This window comes from Oncorhynchus keta, unplaced genomic scaffold (assembly GCF_023373465.1).
Source record: "Oncorhynchus keta strain PuntledgeMale-10-30-2019 unplaced genomic scaffold, Oket_V2 Un_scaffold_21438_pilon_pilon, whole genome shotgun sequence".
In the NCBI taxonomy this organism is placed as follows: Eukaryota; Metazoa; Chordata; class Actinopteri; order Salmoniformes; family Salmonidae; genus Oncorhynchus; species Oncorhynchus keta.
The window spans coordinates 60001-79793 of NW_026290863.1; the positions used below are offsets into that span (position 1 = coordinate 60001).

General features: G+C 51.7%; 1 protein-coding gene across 1 annotated transcript in view; it reads left to right on the forward strand.

Annotated features, from left to right (window-relative positions):
• LOC127928096 (protein FAM83G-like) overlaps positions 1-19793 on the forward strand; it is a 34833-nt gene that overhangs the window by 13312 nt on the left and 1728 nt on the right. The window contains exons 3-8 of the mRNA XM_052515089.1: positions 1804-1841; positions 2733-2783; positions 4453-4948; positions 7437-8546; positions 18290-19272; positions 19343-19703. Of these exons, the coding sequence (XP_052371049.1) occupies positions 1804-1841; positions 2733-2783; positions 4453-4948; positions 7437-8546; positions 18290-18637 (2043 nt within the window). The 3' untranslated portion in view covers positions 18638-19272; positions 19343-19703. The remainder of the gene's footprint in view (positions 1-1803; positions 1842-2732; positions 2784-4452; positions 4949-7436; positions 8547-18289; positions 19273-19342; positions 19704-19793) is intronic.

Consider the following 19793-nt stretch of genomic DNA (forward strand, 5'->3'; position numbering starts at 1 on the left):
GTTTGTCTGTCTGTTATCTCTCTGTCTGTCTGCTATCTCTCTGTCTGTCTGCTATCTCTCTCTCTGTATGTATTCTGTGGAGAACAGAGGAACTCGTTCTGCAGCTTAACTCTTGGAGTAGTTAGTGTTTTAGTTTCAGAAGCTTCCAGAAGAACATTCAGCACATTCCATACTGCTGCTGCAGTCAATTAGACACACGCACGTGAAAATACACACACGCACGCACACACAAACACAATTAAATCAACCACATAGACAACACTCTAAAGACAGTACATTGGGAAGGTATTGACTTTTAACACATTTTGTTTTATGTTACAGCCTTATTCTCCACACAATACCCCATAATGACATCACAATACCCCATAATGACATCACAATACCCCATAATGACATCACAATACCAATAATTAGATTGATGAGGAAACATATTTGTTAGACTGTAATGTAACAGAATGTGGAAACATGGAAGGAGTCTGAATTCTTAACGAATGTACTGACAACCTCCCACCTCCTAAATGATCAGAGCTTCTCTCTCTCTGCTGTTCTCTGTTCTCTCTCCCTCCCCCTTCTGTCTCCCTCCCCCTTCTCTCTCTCTGCTGTTCTCTGTTCTCTCTCCCTCCCCTTCTGTCTCCCTCCCCTTCTGTCTCCCTCCCCCTTCTCTCTCTCCGCTGTTCTCTCTCCCTCCCCCTTCTGTCTCCCTCCCCTTCTGTCTCCCTCCCCTTCTCTCTCTCCGCTGTTCTCTCTCCCTCCCCTTCTGTCTCCCTCCCCTTCTCTCTCTCTGCTGTTCTCTGTTCTCTCTCCCTCCCCCTTCTGTCTCCCTCCCCCTTCTCTCTCACTGCTGTTCTCTGTTCTCTCTCCCTCCCTCCCCTTCTGTCTCCCTCCCCTTCTCTCTCACTGCTGTTCTCTGTTCTCTCTCCCTCCCCCTTCTGTCTCCCTCCCCTTCTCTCTCACTGCTGTTCTCTGTTCTCTCTCCCTCCCCCTTCTGTCTCCCTCCCCCTTCTGTCTCCCTCCCCCTTCTCTCTCACTGCTGTTCTCTGTTCTCTCTCCCTCCCCTTCTGTCTCCCTCCCCCTTCTGTCTCCCTCCCCCTTCTCTCTCACTGCTGTTCTCTGTTCTCTCTCCCTCCCCCTTCTGTCTCCCTCCCCCTTCTCTCTCTCCGCTGTTCTCTCTCCCTCCCCCTTCTGTCTCCCTCCCCTTCTGTCTCCCTCCCCTTCTCTCTCACTGCTGTTCTCTGTTCTCTCTCCCTCCCCTTCTGTCTCCCTCCCCTTCTGTCTCCCTCCCCTTCTCTCTCTCTGCTGTTCTCTGTTCTCTCTCCCTCCCCTTCTGTCTCCCTCCCCCTCTCTCTCACTGCTGTTCTCTGTTCTCTCTCCCTCCCCCTTCTGTCTCCCTCCCCCTTCTCTCTCTCCACTGTTCTCTGTTCTCTCTCCCTCCCCCTTCTCTATATATTCGTGTGTGTGTGTGTGTGTGTGTGTGTGTGTGTGTGTGTGTGTGTGTGTGTGTGTGTGTGTGTGTGTGTGTGTGTGTGTGTGTGTGTGTGTATATATTCATGTGTGTGTGTGTATATATTCATGTGTGTGTATATTAATATGTGTGTGTATATATTCGTGTGTGTGTGTGTCTAGTAAACCTGCGTGTGTGTGTATATAGTTCTCACTGCTGTGTGTCTCAGTAGAGATTCATGCTGGTAGACGGAGACAGAGCTGTGACTGGATTAAGGTACCCTGTGTGTGTATATATGACCCTCTCAGTCAGAGATACATGCTGATAGACAGAGCTGTGACTCCCTGACCTCTGTCCTCTAGAACCTGCGTGTGCAGAGATGCTGTGAAGGAGTAGAGCTGTGACTCTCATACAGGGTCCTGACCTCTGACCCTCTCAGTCAGAGATACATGCTGATAGACAGAGCTGTGACTGGATCATACAGGTACCCTGACCCCTGACCCTCTCAGTCAGAGATACATGCTGGTAGACGGAGACAGAGCTGTGACTGGACCCTCTCAGTCAGAGATACAGGTAGACAGACCCTGACCCCCTCTGACCCTCCAGTCAGAGATCAGTCAGAGCTGTGACTGGATCATACAGGTACCCTGACCTCTGACCCTCTCAGTCAGAGATACATGCTGAGACAGAGCTGTGACTGATCATACAGGACTGACCCCTGACCCTCTCAGTCATACAGCTGTAGACAGAGCTGTGACTGGATCTGTACCTGACCCCTGACCCTCTCAGTCAGAGATACATGCTGGTAGACAGAGCTGTGACTGGATCATACAGGTACCCTGACCTCTGACCCTCTCAGTCAGAGATACATGCTGATAGACAGAGCTGTGACTGGATCATACAGGTACCCTGACCCCTGACCCTCTCAGTCAGAGATACATGCTGGTAGACGGAGACAGAGCTGTGACTGGGTCATACAGGTACCCTGACCTCTGACCCTCTCAGTCAGAGATACATGCTGGTAGACAGAGCTGTGACTGGATCATACAGGTACCCTGACCTCTGACCCTCTCAGTCAGAGATACATGCTGGTAGACAGAGCTGTGACTGGATCATACAGGTACCCTGACCTCTGACCCTCTCAGTCAGAGATACATGCTGATAGACAGAGCTGTGACTGGATCATACAGGTACCCTGACCCCTGAACCTCTCAGTCAGAGATACATGCTGATAGACAGAGACAGAGCTGTGACTGGATCATACAGGTACCCTGACCTCTGACCCTCTCAGTCAGAGATACATGCTGGTAGACGGAGACAGAGCTGTGACTGGATCATACAGGTACCCTGACCTCTGACCCTCTCAGTCAGAGATACATGCTGGTAGACGGAGACAGAGCTGTGACTGGATCATACAGGTACCCTGACCTCTGACCCTCTCAGTCAGAGATACATGCTGATAGACAGAGCTGTGACTGGATCATACAGGTACCCTGACCCCTGACCCTCTCAGTCAGAGATACATGCTGGTAGACGGAGACAGAGCTGTGACTGGATCATACAGGTACCTTGACCCCTGACCCTCTCAGTCAGAGATACATGCTGATAGACAGAGCTGTGACTGGATCATACAGGTACCCTGACCTCTGACCCTCTCAGTCAGAGATACATGCTGGTAGACAGAGCTGTGACTGGATCATACAGGTACCCTGACCTCTGACCCTCTCAGTCAGAGATACATGCTGGTAGACGGAGACAGAGCTGTGACTGGGTCATACAGGTACCCTGACCCCTGACCCTCTCAGTCAGAGATACATGCTGATAGACAGAGCTGTGACTGGATCATACAGGTACCCTGACCTCTAACCCTCTCAGTCAGAGATACATGCTGATAGACAGAGACAGAGCTGTGACTGGATCATACAGGTACCCTGACCCCTGACCCTCTCAGTCAGAGATACATGCTGATAGACAGAGACAGAGCTGTGACTGGATCATACAGGTACCCTGACCCCTGACCCTCTCAGTCAGAGATACATGCTGGTAGACGGAGACAGAGCTGTGACTGGATCATACAGGTACCCTGACCCCTGACCCTCTCAGTCAGAGATACATGCTGATAGACAGAGACAGAGCTGTGACTGGATCATACAGGTACCCTGACCTCTGACCCTCTCAGTCACAGATACATGCTGATAGACGGAGACAGAGCTGTGACTGGATCATACAGGTACCCTGACCCCTGACCCTCTCAGTCAGAGATACATGCTGATAGACAGAGACAGAGCTGTGACTGGATCATACAGGTACCCTGACCTCTGACCCTCTCAGTCAGAGATACATGCTGGTAGACGGAGACAGAGCTGTGACTGGATCATACAGGTACCCTGACCCCTGACCCTCTCAGTCAGAGATACATGCTGATAGACAGAGCTGTGACTGGATCATACAGGTACCCTGACCCCTGACCCTCTCAGTCAGAGATACATGCTGATAGACAGAGCTGTGACTGGATCATACAGGTACCCTGACCCCTGACCCTCTCAGTCAGAGATACATGCTGATAGACGGAGACAGAGCTGTGACTGGATCATACAGGTACCCTGACCTCTGACCCTCTCAGTCAGAGATACATGCTGATAGACGGAGACAGAGCTGTGACTGGATCATACAGGTACCCTGACCCCTGACCCTCTCAGTCAGAGATACATGCTGATAGACAGAGCTGTGACTGGATCATACAGGTACCCTGACCCCTGACCCTCTCAGTCAGAGATACATGCTGATAGACGGAGACAGAGCTGTGACTGGATCATACAGGTACCCTGACCTCTGACCCTCTCAGTCAGAGATGCTTGCTGGTAGACGGAGACAGAGCTGTGACTGGATCATACAGGTACCCTGACCTCTGACCCTCTCAGTCAGAGATGCTTGCTGGTAAACGGAGACAGAGCTGTGACTGGATCATACAGGTACCTTGACCCCTGACCCTGTATGTTCTCTCTCCTCAGCTTCACGTGGTCGGCGTCTCGTCTGGACCGGAACCTGATCACGGTTCTGAGCGGTCAGGCAGTTGAGACGTTCGACAAACAGTTCCGTGACCTCTACATGACCTCTAGGGGTGTGTCCCTCGCCAAGGTTCCGCTGGAGGAGGAGCCTATCCCTGACTTCACCCCCATCGCCACCCCCGCCCCGGTCTCCGCAGCCGTTGCTAGGAAACTAATCAACCCTAAATACGCCCTAGTTACGTCACAGGCTAAAGCTAACAATGCTAGCCCAGCTAGCTCTGCTAACAACTCTAGCAACAAGAACTCCACTACCCAAAATCCACTGGGAAGGGTTCTAAAGCCTGCCAGAGAGCCAGTGGAGGCCCCGCCCCTCCACCCAGGACTAGCCAATCTGGAGAAGGTGTACCTGATCCCATACCTGCCCACCTGGCCGGAGCCAGACCCCCCCCGCGACGTGATTGGCTTCATCAACGTGAGAGACGCGTCCCGCCCCCAACAGGTTTGTTACTCTCTACTGTTCCCCTTTCTCCTCTCCTCACCCTCTCCCCTCACCCTCTCTCCTCACCCTAACCCTCTCTCCTCACCCTCTCTCCTCACCCTCTCTCCTCACCCTAACCCTCTCTCCTCACCCTCTCTCCTCACCCTCTCTCCTCACCCTCTCTCCTCACCCTAACCCCTCTCTCCTCACCCTAACCCTCTCTCCTCACCCTAACCCTCTCTCCTCACCCTCTCTCCTCACCCCTCTCTCCTCACCCTAACCCTCTCTCCTCACCCTAACCCTCTCTCCTCACCCTAACCCTCTCTCCTCACCCTCACCCTCTCTCCCCACCCTCACCCTCTCTCCTCACCCTAACCCTCTCTCCTCACCCTCACCCTCTCTCCTCACCCTCTCTCCTCACCCTCACCCTCTCTCCTCACCCTCTCTCCTCACCCTAACCCTCTCTCCTCACCCTAACCCTTTCTCCTCACCCTAACCCTCTCTACTCACCCTAACCCTCTCTCCTCACCCTCACCCTCTCTCCTCACCCTCTCCTCACCCTCTCTCACCCCTCTCCTCACCCTCTCTCCTCACCCTAACCCTCTCTCCTCACCCTAACCCTTTCTCCTCACCCTAACCCTCTCTACTCACCCTAACCCTCTCTCCTCACCCTCACCCTCTCTCCTCACCCTCACCCTCTCTCCTCTCCTAAACCTTTCTCCTCACCCTAACCCTCTCTCCTCTTTCTCCTCACCCTCTCCTCACCCTCACCCTTTCTCCTCACACTAACCCTTTCTCCTCACCCTCACCCTCTCTCCTCACCCTAACCATCTCTCCTCACCCTAACCCTCTCTCCTCACCCTAACCCTTTCTCCTCACCCTAACCCTTTCTCCTCACCCTAACCCTTTCTCCTCACCCTAACCCTTTCTCCTCACCCTAACCCTCTCTCCTCACCCTAACCCTCTCTCCTCACCCTAACCCTCTTTCCTCACCCTAACCCTCTTTCCTCACCCTAACCCTCTCTCCTCACCCTAAACCTCTCTCCTCACCCTAAACCTCTCTCCTAACCCTAAACCTCTCTCCTCACCCTCACCCTAACCCTCTCTCCTCACCCTAACCCTCTCTCCTCACCCTAACACTCTCTCCTCACCCTAACCCTCTCTCCTCTCCCTAACCCACTCTCCTCACCCTTTCTCCTCACCCTAACCCTCTCTCCTCACCCTTTCTCCTCACCCTAACCCTCTCTCCTCAGCCTTTCTCCTCACCCTAACCCTCTCTCCTCAGCCTTTCTCCTCACCCTAACCCTCTCTCCTCACCCTAACCCTCTCTCCTCACCCTAACCCTCTCTCCTCACCCTAACCCTCTCTCCTCACCCTAACCCTTTCTCCTCACCCTAACCCTCTCTCCTCACCCTAACCCTCTCTCCTCACCCTAACCCTCTCTCCTCACCCTAACCCTCTCTCCTCACCCTCACCCTTTCTCCTCTCCTAACCCTTTCTCCTCACCCTAACCCTCTCTCCTCACCCTAACCCTCTCTCCTCACCCTAACCCTCTCTCCTCACCCTCACCCTTTCTCCTCACCCTAACCCTCTCTCCTCACCCTAACCCTCTCTCCTCACCCTAACCCTCTCTCCTCCCCCTCACCCTCTCTCCTCACCCTCACCCTTTCTCCTCACCCTAACCCTCTCCTCACCCTCACCCTCTCTCCTCACCCTCACCCTCTCTCCTCACCCTAACCCTCTCTCCTCACCCTAACCCTCTCTCCTCACCCTAACCCTCTCTCCTCACCCTAACCCTTTCTCCTCACCCTAACCCTCTCTCCTCACCCTAACCCTCTCTCCTCACCTTCACCCTAACCCTCTCTCCTCACCCTCACCCTTTCTCCTCTCCTAACCCTTTCTCCTCACCCTAACCCTCTCTCCTCACCCTAACCCTCTCTCCTCACCCTAACCCTCTCTCCTCCCCCTCACCCTCTCTCCTCACCCTCACCCTTTCTCCTCACCCTAACCCTCTCTCCTCACCCTCACCCTCTCTCCTCACCCTAACCCTCTCTGCTCACCCTAACAACCTCTCTCCTCACCCTAACCCTCTCTCCTCACCCTCTCCTCACCCTCTCTCCTCACCCTAACCCTCTCTCCTCACCCTAACCCTCTCTCCTCACCCTCACCCTCTCTCCTCACCCTCACCCTCTCCTCCTCACCCTCTCTCTCCTCACCCCCTCACCCTCACCCTCTCTCCTCACCCTAACCCTCTCTCCTCACTCCTAACCCTCTCTCCTCACCCTAACCCTCTCTCCTCACCCTAACCCTTTCTCCTCACCCTAACCCTCTCTCCTCACCCTAACCCTCTCTCCTCACCCTAACCCTCTCTCCTCACCCTAACCCTCTCTCCTCACCCTAACCCTCTCTCCTCACCCTCTCTCCTCACCCTAACCCTCTCTCCTCACCCTTTCTCTAACACATGTAACATGTGTAGGACCTGACTGATAATGTTTCTGACTGTTAACAGGTCCACCTCCAGAGAAGTCAACAGTTTGAGACCAGCCAGGCCATCAGGTTCAGCTCTCCCTTCAGCCTGCCTGAGAAACCCCTACCTGAGACTGCTACTCTACGGAATACACAGCACGACAAACACACGCCTGATACACAGAACCCTGATACACAGAACCCTGATACACAGAACCCTGATACACAGAACCCTGATACACAGAACCCTGATACGCCTGATACACAGAACCCTGATACGCCTGATACACAGAACCCTGATACACATAACCCTGATACGCCTGATACACAGAACCCCGATACCCCTGATACACAGAACCCTGATACACATAACCCTGATACACAAAACCCTGATACCCCTGATACACAGATCCCTGATACACAGAACCCTGATACACAGAACCCTGATACGCCTGATACACAGAACCCTGATACGCCTGATACACAGAACCCTGATACACAGAACCCTGATACACAGAACCCTGATACGCCTGATACACAGAACCCTGATACACCTGACATAAACCCCTCCGCCCCTCCAGTCCCTAAACCTCGCACCCTGCAGCTCCTCATTAGCCCTGCCCATTCTCACCAGTCTGGCCAACCACAGGTCAGCCTGGTCCCCAGGACTGAAAGCCAATCAGGGACACCGCCTGCCTCCATCAGCCAATCAGAAACACTGATGGATACCAAGTCCCGCCATGGCCAGAGAGACGAGAAAGAGGAGGAGGAGGAGTGGCTAGAGGAGGAGGAGTGGCTGGAGGAGGGGCTAGAGGGGAGGCGGGGCAGCAGTAGTCATGACGATAATGGCAGCACCACGGCGCTATGTGACCAGACAGCCAATAACATGTCGTCTGACGACTTATACTACGAGTGCAACGAATCAGACCCCACAGAATCCTCCCCGGTGGCCAATGGGTTAACAGCAGAGTTGGGCCGGGTTGGCGAGGGTCATCGTCATGGAAATGGAGTCAATGTGATGGCGAGGTTCTCCCAGAGCATGCTGGACCTTCGGCCTCACAGCCAATCAGACGACAGGGGAGTTCTAATGAGCCAATCACAGGACCGAAGGAGCCAACAGACACGCCCTCAGCCACACAGACACATCGGACAGGTGAGACCCCGTGGGTTAATAACCCCCACTAGGAGAGGACCAGATTAGACCTAGGGGTCAACAGACACATCAGACAGGTGGAGACACCGTGGGTTAATAACCCTCACTAGGAGAGGACCAGATTAGACCTAGGGGTCAACAGACACATCAGACAGGTGGAGACACCGTGGGTTAATAACCCTCACTAGGAGAGGACCAGATTAGACCTAGGGGTCAACAGACACATCAGACAGGTGGAGACACCGTGGGTTAATAACCCTCACTAGGAGAGGACCAGATTAGACCTAGGGGTCAACAGACACATCAGACAGGTGGAGACACCGTGGGTTAATAACCCTCACTAGGAGAGGACCAGATTAGACCTAGGGGTCAACAGACACATCAGACAGGTGGAGACACCGTGGGTTAATAACCCTCACTAGGAGAGGACCAGATTAGACCTAGGGGTCAACAGACACATCAGACAGGTGGAGACACCGTGGGTTAATAACCCTCACTAGGAGAGGACCAGATTAGACCTAGGGGTCAACAGACACATCAGACAGGTGGAGACACCGTGGGTTAATAACCCTCACTAGGAGAGGACCAGATTAGACCTAGGGGTCAACAGACACATCAGACAGGTGGAGACACCGTGGGTTAATAACCCTCACTAGGAGAGGACCAGATTAGACCTAGGGGTCAACAGACACATCAGACAGGTGGAGACACCGTGGGTTAATAACCCTCACTAGGAGAGGACCAGATTAGACCTAGGGGTCAACAGACACATCAGACAGGTGGAGACACCGTGGGTTAATAACCCTCACTAGGAGAGGACCAGATTAGACCTAGGGGTCAACAGACACATCAGACAGGTGGAGACACCGTGGGTTAATAACCCTCACTAGGAGAGGACCAGATTAGACCTAGGGGTCAACAGACACATCAGACAGGTGGAGACACCGTGGGTTAATAACCCTCACTAGGAGAGGACCAGATTAGACCTAGGGGTCAACAGACACATCAGACAGGTGGAGACACCGTGGGTTAATAACCCTCACTAGGAGAGGACCAGATTAGACCTAGGGGTCAACAGACACATCAGACAGGTGGAGACACCGTGGGTTAATAACCCTCACTAGGAGAGGACCAGATTAGACCTAGGGGTCAACAGACACATCAGACAGGTGGAGACACCGTGGGTTAATAACCCTCACTAGGAGAGGACCAGATTAGACCTAGGGGTCAACAGACACATCAGACAGGTGGAGACACCGTGGGTTAATAACCCTCACTAGGAGAGGACCAGATTAGACCTAGGGGTCAACAGACACATCAGACAGGTGGAGACACCGTGGGTTAATAACCCTCACTAGGAGAGGACCAGATTAGACCTAGGGGTCAACAGACACATCAGACAGGTGGAGACACCGTGGGTTAATAACCCTCACTAGGAGAGGACCAGATTAGACCTAGGGGTCAACAGACACATCAGACAGGTGGAGACACCGTGGGTTAATAACCCTCACTAGGAGAGGACCAGATTAGACCTAGGGGTCAACAGACACATCAGACAGGTGGAGACACCGTGGGTTAATAACCCTCACTAGGAGAGGACCAGATTAGACCTAGGGGTCAACAGACACATCAGACAGGTGGAGACACCGTGGGTTAATAACCCTCACTAGGAGAGGACCAGATTAGACCTAGGGGTCAACAGACACATCAGACAGGTGGAGACACCGTGGGTTAATAACCCTCACTAGGAGAGGACCAGATTAGACCTAGGGGTCAACAGACACATCAGACAGGTGGAGACACCGTGGGTTAATAACCCTCACTAGGAGAGGACCAGATTAGACCTAGGGGTCAACAGACACATCAGACAGGTGGAGACACCGTGGGTTAATAACCCTCACTAGGAGAGGACCAGATTAGACCTAGGGGTCAACAGACACATCAGACAGGTGGAGACACCGTGGGTTAATAACCCTCACTAGGAGAGGACCAGATTAGACCTAGGGGTCAACAGACACATCAGACAGGTGGAGACACCGTGGGTTAATAACCCTCACTAGGAGAGGACCAGATTAGACCGAGGGGTCAACAGACACATCAGACAGGTGGAGACACCGTGGGTTAATAACCCCCACTAGGAGAGGACCAGATTAGACCTAGGGGTCAACAGACACATCAGACAGGTGGAGACACAGTGGGTTAATAACCCTCACTAGGAGAGGACCAGATTAGACCTAGGGGTCAACAGACACATCAGACAGGTGGAGACACCGTGGGTTAATAACCCTCACTAGGAGAGGACCAGATTAGACCTAGGGGTCAACAGACACATCAGACAGGTGGAGACACCGTGGGTTAATAACCCTCACTAGGAGAGGACCAGATTAGACCTAGGGGTCAACAGACACATCAGACAGGTGGAGACACCGTGGGTTAATAACCCTCACTAGGAGAGGACCAGATTAGACCTAGGGGTCAACAGACACATCAGACAGGTGGAGACACCGTGGGTTAATAACCCCCACTAGGAGAGGACCAGATTAGACCTAGGGGTCAACAGACACATCAGACAGGTGGAGACACCGTGGGTTAATAACCCTCACTAGGAGAGGACCAGATTAGACCTAGGGGTCAACAGACACATCAGACAGGTGGAGACACCGTGGGTTAATAACCCCCACTAGGAGAGGACCAGATTAGACCTAGGGGTCAACAGACACATCAGACAGGTGGAGACACCGTGGGTTAATAACCCTCACTAGGAGAGGACCAGATTAGACCTAGGGGTCAACAGACACATCAGACAGGTGGAGACACCGTGGGTTAATAACCCTCACTAGGAGAGGACCAGATTAGACCTAGGGGTCAACAGACACATCAGACAGGTGGAGACACCGTGGGTTAATAACCCTCACTAGGAGAGGACCAGATTAGACCGAGGGGTCAACAGACACATCAGACAGGTGGAGACACCGTGGGTTAATAACCCTCACTAGGAGAGGACCAGATTAGACCTAGGGGTCAACAGACACATCAGACAGGTGGAGACACCGTGGGTTAATAACCCCCAGTAGGAGAGGACCAGATTAGACCTAGGGGTCAACAGACACATCAGACAGGTGGAGACACCGTGGGTTAATAACCCTCACTAGGAGAGGACCAGATTAGACCTAGGGGTCAACAGACACATCAGACAGGTGGAGACACCGTGGGTTAATAACCCTCACAAGGAGAGGACCAGATTAGACCTAGGGGTCAACAGACACATCAGACAGGTGGAGACACCGTGGGTTAATAACCCTCACTAGGAGAGGACCAGATTAGACCTAGGGGTCAACAGACACATCAGACAGGTGGAGACACCGTGGGTTAATAACCCTCACTAGGAGAGGACCAGATTAGATCTAGGGGTCAACAGACACATCAGACAGGTGGAGACACCGTGGGTTAATAACCCTCACTAGGAGAGGACCAGATTAGACCTAGGGGTCAACAGACACATCAGACAGGTGGAGACACCGTGGGTTAATAACCCTCACTAGGAGAGGACCAGATTAGACCTAGGGGTCAACAGACACATCAGACAGGTGGAGACACCGTGGGTTAATAACCCTCACTAGGAGAGGACCAGATTAGACCTAGGGGTCAACAGACACATCAGACAGGTGGAGACACCGTGGGTTAATAACCCCCACTAGGAGGACCAGATTAGACCTAGGGGTCAACAGACACATCAGACAGGTGGAGACACCGTGGGTTAATAACCTTCACAAGGAGAGGACCTGATTAGATCTAGGGGTCAACAGACACATCAGACAGGTGGAGACACCGTGGGTTAATAACCCCCACTAGGAGGACCAGATTAGACCTAGGGGTCAACAGACACATCAGACAGGTGGAGACACCGTGGGTTAATAACCCTCACTAGGAGAGGACCAGATTAGACCTAGGGGTCAACAGACACATCAGACAGGTGGAGACACCGTGGGTTAATAACCCTCACTAGGAGAGGACCAGATTAGACCTAGGGGTCAACAGACACATCAGACAGGTGGAGACACCGTGGGTTAATAACCCTCACTAGGAGAGGACCAGATTAGACCTAGGGGTCAACAGACACATCAGACAGGTGGAGACACCGTGGGTTAATAACCCTCACTAGGAGAGGACCAGATTAGACCTAGGGGTCAACAGACACATCAGACAGGTGGAGACACCGTGGGTTAATAACCCTCACTAGAGAGGACCAGATTAGACCTAGGGGTCAACAGACACATCAGACAGGTGGAGACACCGTGGTTAGTATGTAGACCCTAACTGAGGACCAGATTAGACCTAGGGGTCAACAGACACATCAGACAGGTACACCGTGGGTTAATAACCCTCACTAGGAGAGGACCAGATTAGACCTAGGGGTCAACAGACACATCATTGTTAAGTTTTAAGTTTTTAATGGTTAATGAAGAGTTGATATGTCACAGTATGTGTATCTACTAGTTAAATAAAGAGATATACATACTGAGACAGAGGAGCACTGTTTTGCCTAGTTAAATAAAGAGATATACATACTGAGACAGAGGAGCACTGTTTTGCCTAGTTAAATAAAGAGATATACATACTGAGACAGAGGAGCACTGTTTTGCCTAGTTAAATAAAGAGATATACATACTGAGACAGAGGGTGTTACCTGGGTACAGGGGGCTGGGTGTTACCTGGGTACAGAGGGCTGGGTGTTACCTGGGTACAGGGGGCTGGGTGTTACCTGGGTACAGAGGGCTGGGTGTTACCTGGGTACAGGGGGCTGGGTGTTACCTGGGTACAGGGGGCTGGGTGTTACCTGGGTACAGAGGGCTGGGTGTTACCTGGGTACAGAGGGCTGGGTGTTACCTGGGTACAGAGGGCTGGGTGTTACCTGGGTACAGAGGGCTGGGTGTTACCTGGGTACAGAGGGCTGGGTGTTACCTGCGTACAGGGGGCTGGGTGTTACCTGGGTACAGAGCTCTGCTGATCATGCCTGGAAGTATGATGAATATGAAGGGTAACATCTTGAGGTAGGACGCCAGGATAGAAGCTCCTTTGGCATGAGACAGGTTCTTAGCTGACAGGGACCTCTGTACGATGACCTACACACACACACACACACACACACACACACACACACACAAATGTATGAGAAAATAAAGAGTGTCTTCATGACCAATAGAAACAGTCATGTGTAATAACGAGTCAGGCAGTATGGGTCAGGGCAGTGTGTTAGTATGTAGATCTAACTGTAGTCAGGCAGTATGGGTCAGAGCAGTGTGTTAGTATGTAGATCTAACTGTAGTCAGGCAGTATGGGTCAGAGCAGTGTGTTAGTATGTAGATCTAACTGTAGTCAGGCAGTATGGCTCAGGGCAGTGTGTTAGTATGTAGATCTAACTGTAGTCAGGCAGTATGGGTCAGAGCAGTGTGTTAGTATGTAGATCTAACTGTAGTCAGGCAGTATGGGTCAGAGCAGTGTGTTAGTATGTAGATCTAACTGTAGTCAGGCAGTATGGGTCAGAGCAGTGTGTTAGTATGTAGATCTAACTGTAGTCAGGCAGTATGGGTCAGAGCAGTGTGTTAGTATGTAGATCTAACTGTAGTCAGGCAGTATGGGTTAGGGCAGTGTGTTAGTATGTAGATCTAACTGTAGTCAGGCAGTATGGGTCAGGGCAGTGTGTTAGTATGTAGATCTAACTGTAGTCAGGCAGTATGGGTCAGGGCAGTGTGTTAGTATGTAGATCTAACTGTAGTCAGGCAGTATGGGTCAGGGTCAGGGCAGTGTGTTAGTATGTAGATCTAACTGTAGTCAGGCAGTATGGGTCAGAGCAGTGTGTTAGTATGTAGATCTAACTGTAGTCAGGCAGTATGGGTCAGGACAGTGTGTTAGTATGTAGATCTAACTGTAGTCAGGCAGTATGGGTCAGGGCAGTGTGTTAGTATGTAGATCTAACTGTAGTCAGGCAGTATGGGTCAGAGCAGTGTGTTAGTATGTAGATCTAACTGTAGTCAGGCAGTATGGGTCAGGGCAGTGTGTTAGTATGTAGATCTAACTGTAGTCAGGCAGTATGGGTCAGAGCAGTGTGTTAGTATGTAGATCTAACTGTAGTCAGGCAGTATGGGTCAGAGCAGTGTGTTAGTATGTAGATCTAACTGTAGTCAGGCAGTATGGGTCAGGGCAGTGTGTTAGTATGTAGATCTAACTGTAGTCAGGCAGTATGGGTCAGAGCAGTGTGTTAGTATGTAGATCTAACTGTAGTCAGGCAGTATGGGTCAGGGCAGTGTGTTAGTATGTAGATCTAACTGTAGTCAGGCAGTATGGGTCAGGGCAGTGTGTTAGTATGTAGATCTAACTGTAGTCAGGCAGTATGGGTCAGAGCAGTGTGTTAGTATGTAGATCTAACTGTAGTCAGGCAGTATGGGTCAGGGCAGTGTGTTAGTATGTAGATCTAACTGTAGTCAGGCAGTATGGGTCAGGGCAGTGTGTTAGTATGTAGATCTAACTGTAGTCAGGCAGTATGGGTCAGGGCAGTGTGTTAGTATGTAGATCTAACTGTAGTCAGGCAGTATGTGTCAGGGCAGTGTGTTAGTATGTAGATCTAACTGTAGTCAGGCAGTATGGGTCAGAGCAGTGTGTTAGTATGTAGATCTAACTGTAGTCAGGCAGTATGGGTCAGAGCAGTGTGTTAGTATGTAGATCTAACTGTAGTCAGGCAGTATGGGTCAGGGCAGTGTGTTAGTATGTAGATCTAACTGTAGTCAGGCAGTATGGGTCAGGGCAGTGTGTTAGTATGTAGATCTAACTGTAGTCAGGCAGTATGGGTCAGAGCAGTGTGTTAGTATGTAGATCTAACTGTAGTCAGGCAGTATGGGTCAGAGCAGTGTGTTAGTATGTAGATCTAACTGTAGTCAGGCAGTATGGGTTAGGGCAGTGTGTTAGTATGTAGATCTAACTGTAGTCAGGCAGTATGGGTCAGGGCAGTGTGTTCTCTCTGACTCAGTCTAACACTCCCTCTCTCTCTGACTCAGTCTAACGCTCCCTCTCTCTCTCTGACTCAGTCTAACGCTCCCTCTCTCTCTGACTCGGTCTAACGCTCCCTCTCTCTCTGACTCGGTCTAACTCTCCCTCTCTCTCTGACTCGGTCTAACTCTCCCTCTCTCTCTCTGACTCAGTCTAACGCTCCCTCTCTCTCTGACTCAGTCTAACGCTCCCTCTCTCTCTCTGACTCAGTCTAATGCTCCCTCTCTCTCTGACTCGGTCTAACTCTCCCTCTCTCTCTGACTCAGTTTAACGCTCCCTCTCTCTCTCTGACTCAGTCTAATGCTCCCCCTCTCTGACTCAGTCTAACGCTCCCTCTCTCTCTGACTCGGTCTAACTCTCCCTCTCTCTCTGACTCGGTCTAACTCTCCCTCTCTCTCTGACTCAGTCTAACGCTCCCTCTCTCTCTGACTCAGTCTAATGCTCCCTCTCTCTCTCTGACTCAGTCTAACGCTCCCTCTCTCTCTGACTCAGTCTAACGCTCCCTCTCTCTCTGACTCAGTCTAACGCTCCCTCTCTCTCTGACTCAGTCTAACGCTCCCTCTCTCTCTGACTCAATCTAACGCTCCCTCTCTCTCTGACTCAGTCTAACGCTCCCTCTCTCTCTGACTCAGTCTAACACTCCCTCTCTCTCTCTGACTCAGTCTAACACTCCCTCTCTCTCTCTGACTCAGTCTAACGCTCCCTCTCTCTCTGACTCAGTCTAACGCTCCCTCTCTCTCTGACTCAGTCTAACGTTCCCTCTCTTTCTGACTCAGTCTAACACTCCCTCTCTCTCTCTGACTCAGTCTAACACTCCCTCTCTCTCTCTGACTCAGTCTAACACTCCCTCTCTCTCTCTGACTCAGTCTAACGCTCCCTCTCTCTCTGACTCAGTCTAACGCTCCCCTCTCTCTCTGACTCAGTCTAACGCTCCCTCTCTCTCTGACTCAGTCTAACGCTCCCTCTCTCTCTCTGACTCAGTCTAACGCTCCCTCTCTCTCTGACTCAGTCTAACGCTCCCTCTCTCTCTGACTCAGTCTAACGCTCCCTCTCTCTCTGACTCAGTCTAACGCTCCCTCTCTCTCTCTGACTCAGTCTAACGCTCCCCTCTCTCTCTGACTCAGTCTAACGCTCCCTCTCTCTCTCTGACTCAGTCTAACGCTCCCTCTCTCTCTCTGACTCAGTCTAACGCTCCCTCTCTCTCTCTGACTCAGTCTAACGCTCCCTCTCTCTCTGACTCAGTCTAACGCTCCCTCTCTCTCTGACTCAGTCTAACGCTCCCTCTCTCTCTGACTCAGTCTAACGCTCCCTGTCTCTCTGACTCAGTCTAACGCGCCCTCTTGCTCTCAGTCTAACCTCTCTCTCTCTGACTCAGTCCTCTCTCTCTCTGACTCAGTCTAACACTCCCTCTCTCTCTGACTCAGTCTAACGCTCCCTCTCTCTCTGACTCAGTCTAACGCTCCCTCTCTCTCTGACTCAGTCTAACGTTCCCTCTCTTTCTGACTCAGTCTAACGCTCCCCTCTCTCTCTGACTCAGTCTAACGACTCTCCCTCCCTCTCTCTCTGACTCAGTCTAACGCTCCCTCTCTCTCTGACTCAGTCTAACGACTCCCTCTCTCTCTCTGACTCAGTCTAACACTCCCTCTCTCTCTGACTCAGTCTAACGCTCCCTCTCTCTCTGACTCAGTCTAACGTTCCCTCTCTTTCTGACTCAGTCTAACGCTCCCTCTCTCTCTCTGACTCAGTCTAACGCTCCCTCTCTCTCTGACTCAGTCTAACGCTCCCTCTCTCTCTCTGACTCAGTCTAACGCTCCCTCTCTCTCTCTGACTCAGTCTAACGCTCCCTCTCTTTCTGACTCAGTCTAACACTCCCTCTCTCTCTGACTCAGTCTAACGCTCCCTCTCTCTCTGACTCAGTCTAACGTTCCCTCTCTTTCTGACTCAGTCTAACGCGCCCTCTTGCTCTCAGTCTAACGCTCCCTCTCTCTCTCTGACTCAGTCTAACGCTCCCTCTCTCTCTGACTCAGTCTAACGCTCCCTCTCTCTCTGACTCAGTCTAACGCTCCCTCTCTCTCTCTGACTCAGTCTAACGCTCCCTCTCTCTCTATGACTCAGTCTAACGCTCCCTCTCTCTCTCTGACTCAGTCTAACACTCCCTCTCTCTCTGACTCAGTCTAACGCTCCCTCTCTCTCTGACTCAGTCTAACGTTCCCTCTCTTTCTGACTCAGTCTAACGCTCCCTCTCTCTCTGACTCAGTCTAACGCTCCCTCTCTCTCTGACTCAGTCTAACGCTCTCCTCTCTCTCTCTGACTCAGTCTAACGCTCTAACGCTCCCTCTCTCTCTGACTCAGTCTAACGCTCCCCCTCTCTCTCTGACTCAGTCTAACGCTCCCTCTCTCTCTCTGACTCAGTCTAACGCTCCCTCTCTCTCTCTGACTCAGTCTAACTGCAGTCTAACGCTCCCTCTCTCTCTGACTCAGTCTAACGCTCCTCTCTCTCTGACTCAGTCTAACACTCCCCTCTCTCTGACTCAGCTCTAACGCTCTCTCTCTGACTCAGTCTAACGCTCCCTCTCTCTCTGACTCAGTCTAACGCTCCCTCTCTCTCTGACTCAGTCTAACGTTCCCTCTCTTTCTGACTCAGTCTAACGCGCCCTCTTGCTCTCAGTCTAACGCTCCCTATCTCTCTGACTCTCTAGTTGTTTCAGAGCTCCAGGTCACCAGGTCGTGATGGTCGCCAGATGAGCAGGGCTAAAGTCGTCAATGCCAAACCAAGAAGTGTCCACCGCTCGCCACTAGCATCGTTCCCTGCGATTGGAGGACATCGCTACTTGCAGGGCCAATCACTGCAGCCCTCCGATACTCGCTCCAGCCGGTCGCCACGACGACACAGCCCGGCCTGCAAAGGGGCGGGACTTTCCCCCTGGCCACGCCTCCCCACGTCGAGCATCCAATCCAGCAGGAGCTATGGGCGTGTCCTTCTCCAAACTGACCAATCAACCACTGAGGGGGCGGTATATAGCCTCACAGACGAAAGCGTCGCTTGACAACAAGGAGGTCGGCTAGGATTAACTAATGTATGGACCAATGGGACGGCTAGGTTTGACTAATGTCTGGACCAATGGGACGGCTAGCAGGAAGTTAGACAGACAATGTAACTGAATGTTGTTGTTTTTTATGTTTGTCTGATTGGTTGCTCTGACTAGATCATGTGTCTGATTGGTTGCTCTGACTAGATCATGTGTCTGATTGGTTGCTCTGACTAGATCATGTGTCTGATTGGTTGCTCTGACTAGATCATGTGTCTGATTGGTTGCTCTGACTAGATCATGTGTCTGATTGGTTGCTCTGACTAGATCATGTGTCTGATTGGTTGCTCTGACTAGATCATGTGTCTGATTGGTTGCTCTGTCCAGATCATGTGTCTGATTGGTTGCTCTGACTAGATCATGTGTCTGATTGGTTGCTCTGACTAGATCATGTGTCTGATTGGTTGCTCTGACTAGATCATGTGTCTGATTGGTTGCTCATGATCATGATTCACTCTGGTACAACGTGATAGCTGCAGGACCAGGACAGATACAACGTGACAGCTGCAGGAACAAGACAGATACAACGTGATAGCTGCAGGACCAAGACAGATACAACGTGATAGCTGCAGGACCAAGACAGACTCACTCTGGTACGTGATAGCAACGTGATAGCTGCAGGACCAAGACAGATACAACGTGACAGCTGCAGGACCAAGACAGATACAACGTGATAGCTGCAGGACCAAGACAGATACAACATGATAGCTGCAGGACCAAGACAGACTCACTCTGGTACAACGTGATAGCTGCAGGACCAAGACAGATACAACATGATAGCTGCAGGACCAAGACAGATACAACATGATAGCTGCAGGACCTAGACAGATACAACATGATAGCTGCAGGACCAAGACAGATACAACATGATAGCTGCAGGACCAGGACCGATACAACATGATAGCTGCAGGACCAAGACAGATACAACGTGACAGCTGCAGGACCAAGACAGATACAACGTGATAGCTGCAGGACCAAGACAGATACAACATGATAGCTGCAGGACCAAGACAGACTCACTCTGGTACAACGTGATAGCTGCAGGACCAAGACAGATACAACATGACAGCTGCAGGACCAAGACAGACTCACTCTGATACAACGTGATAGCTGC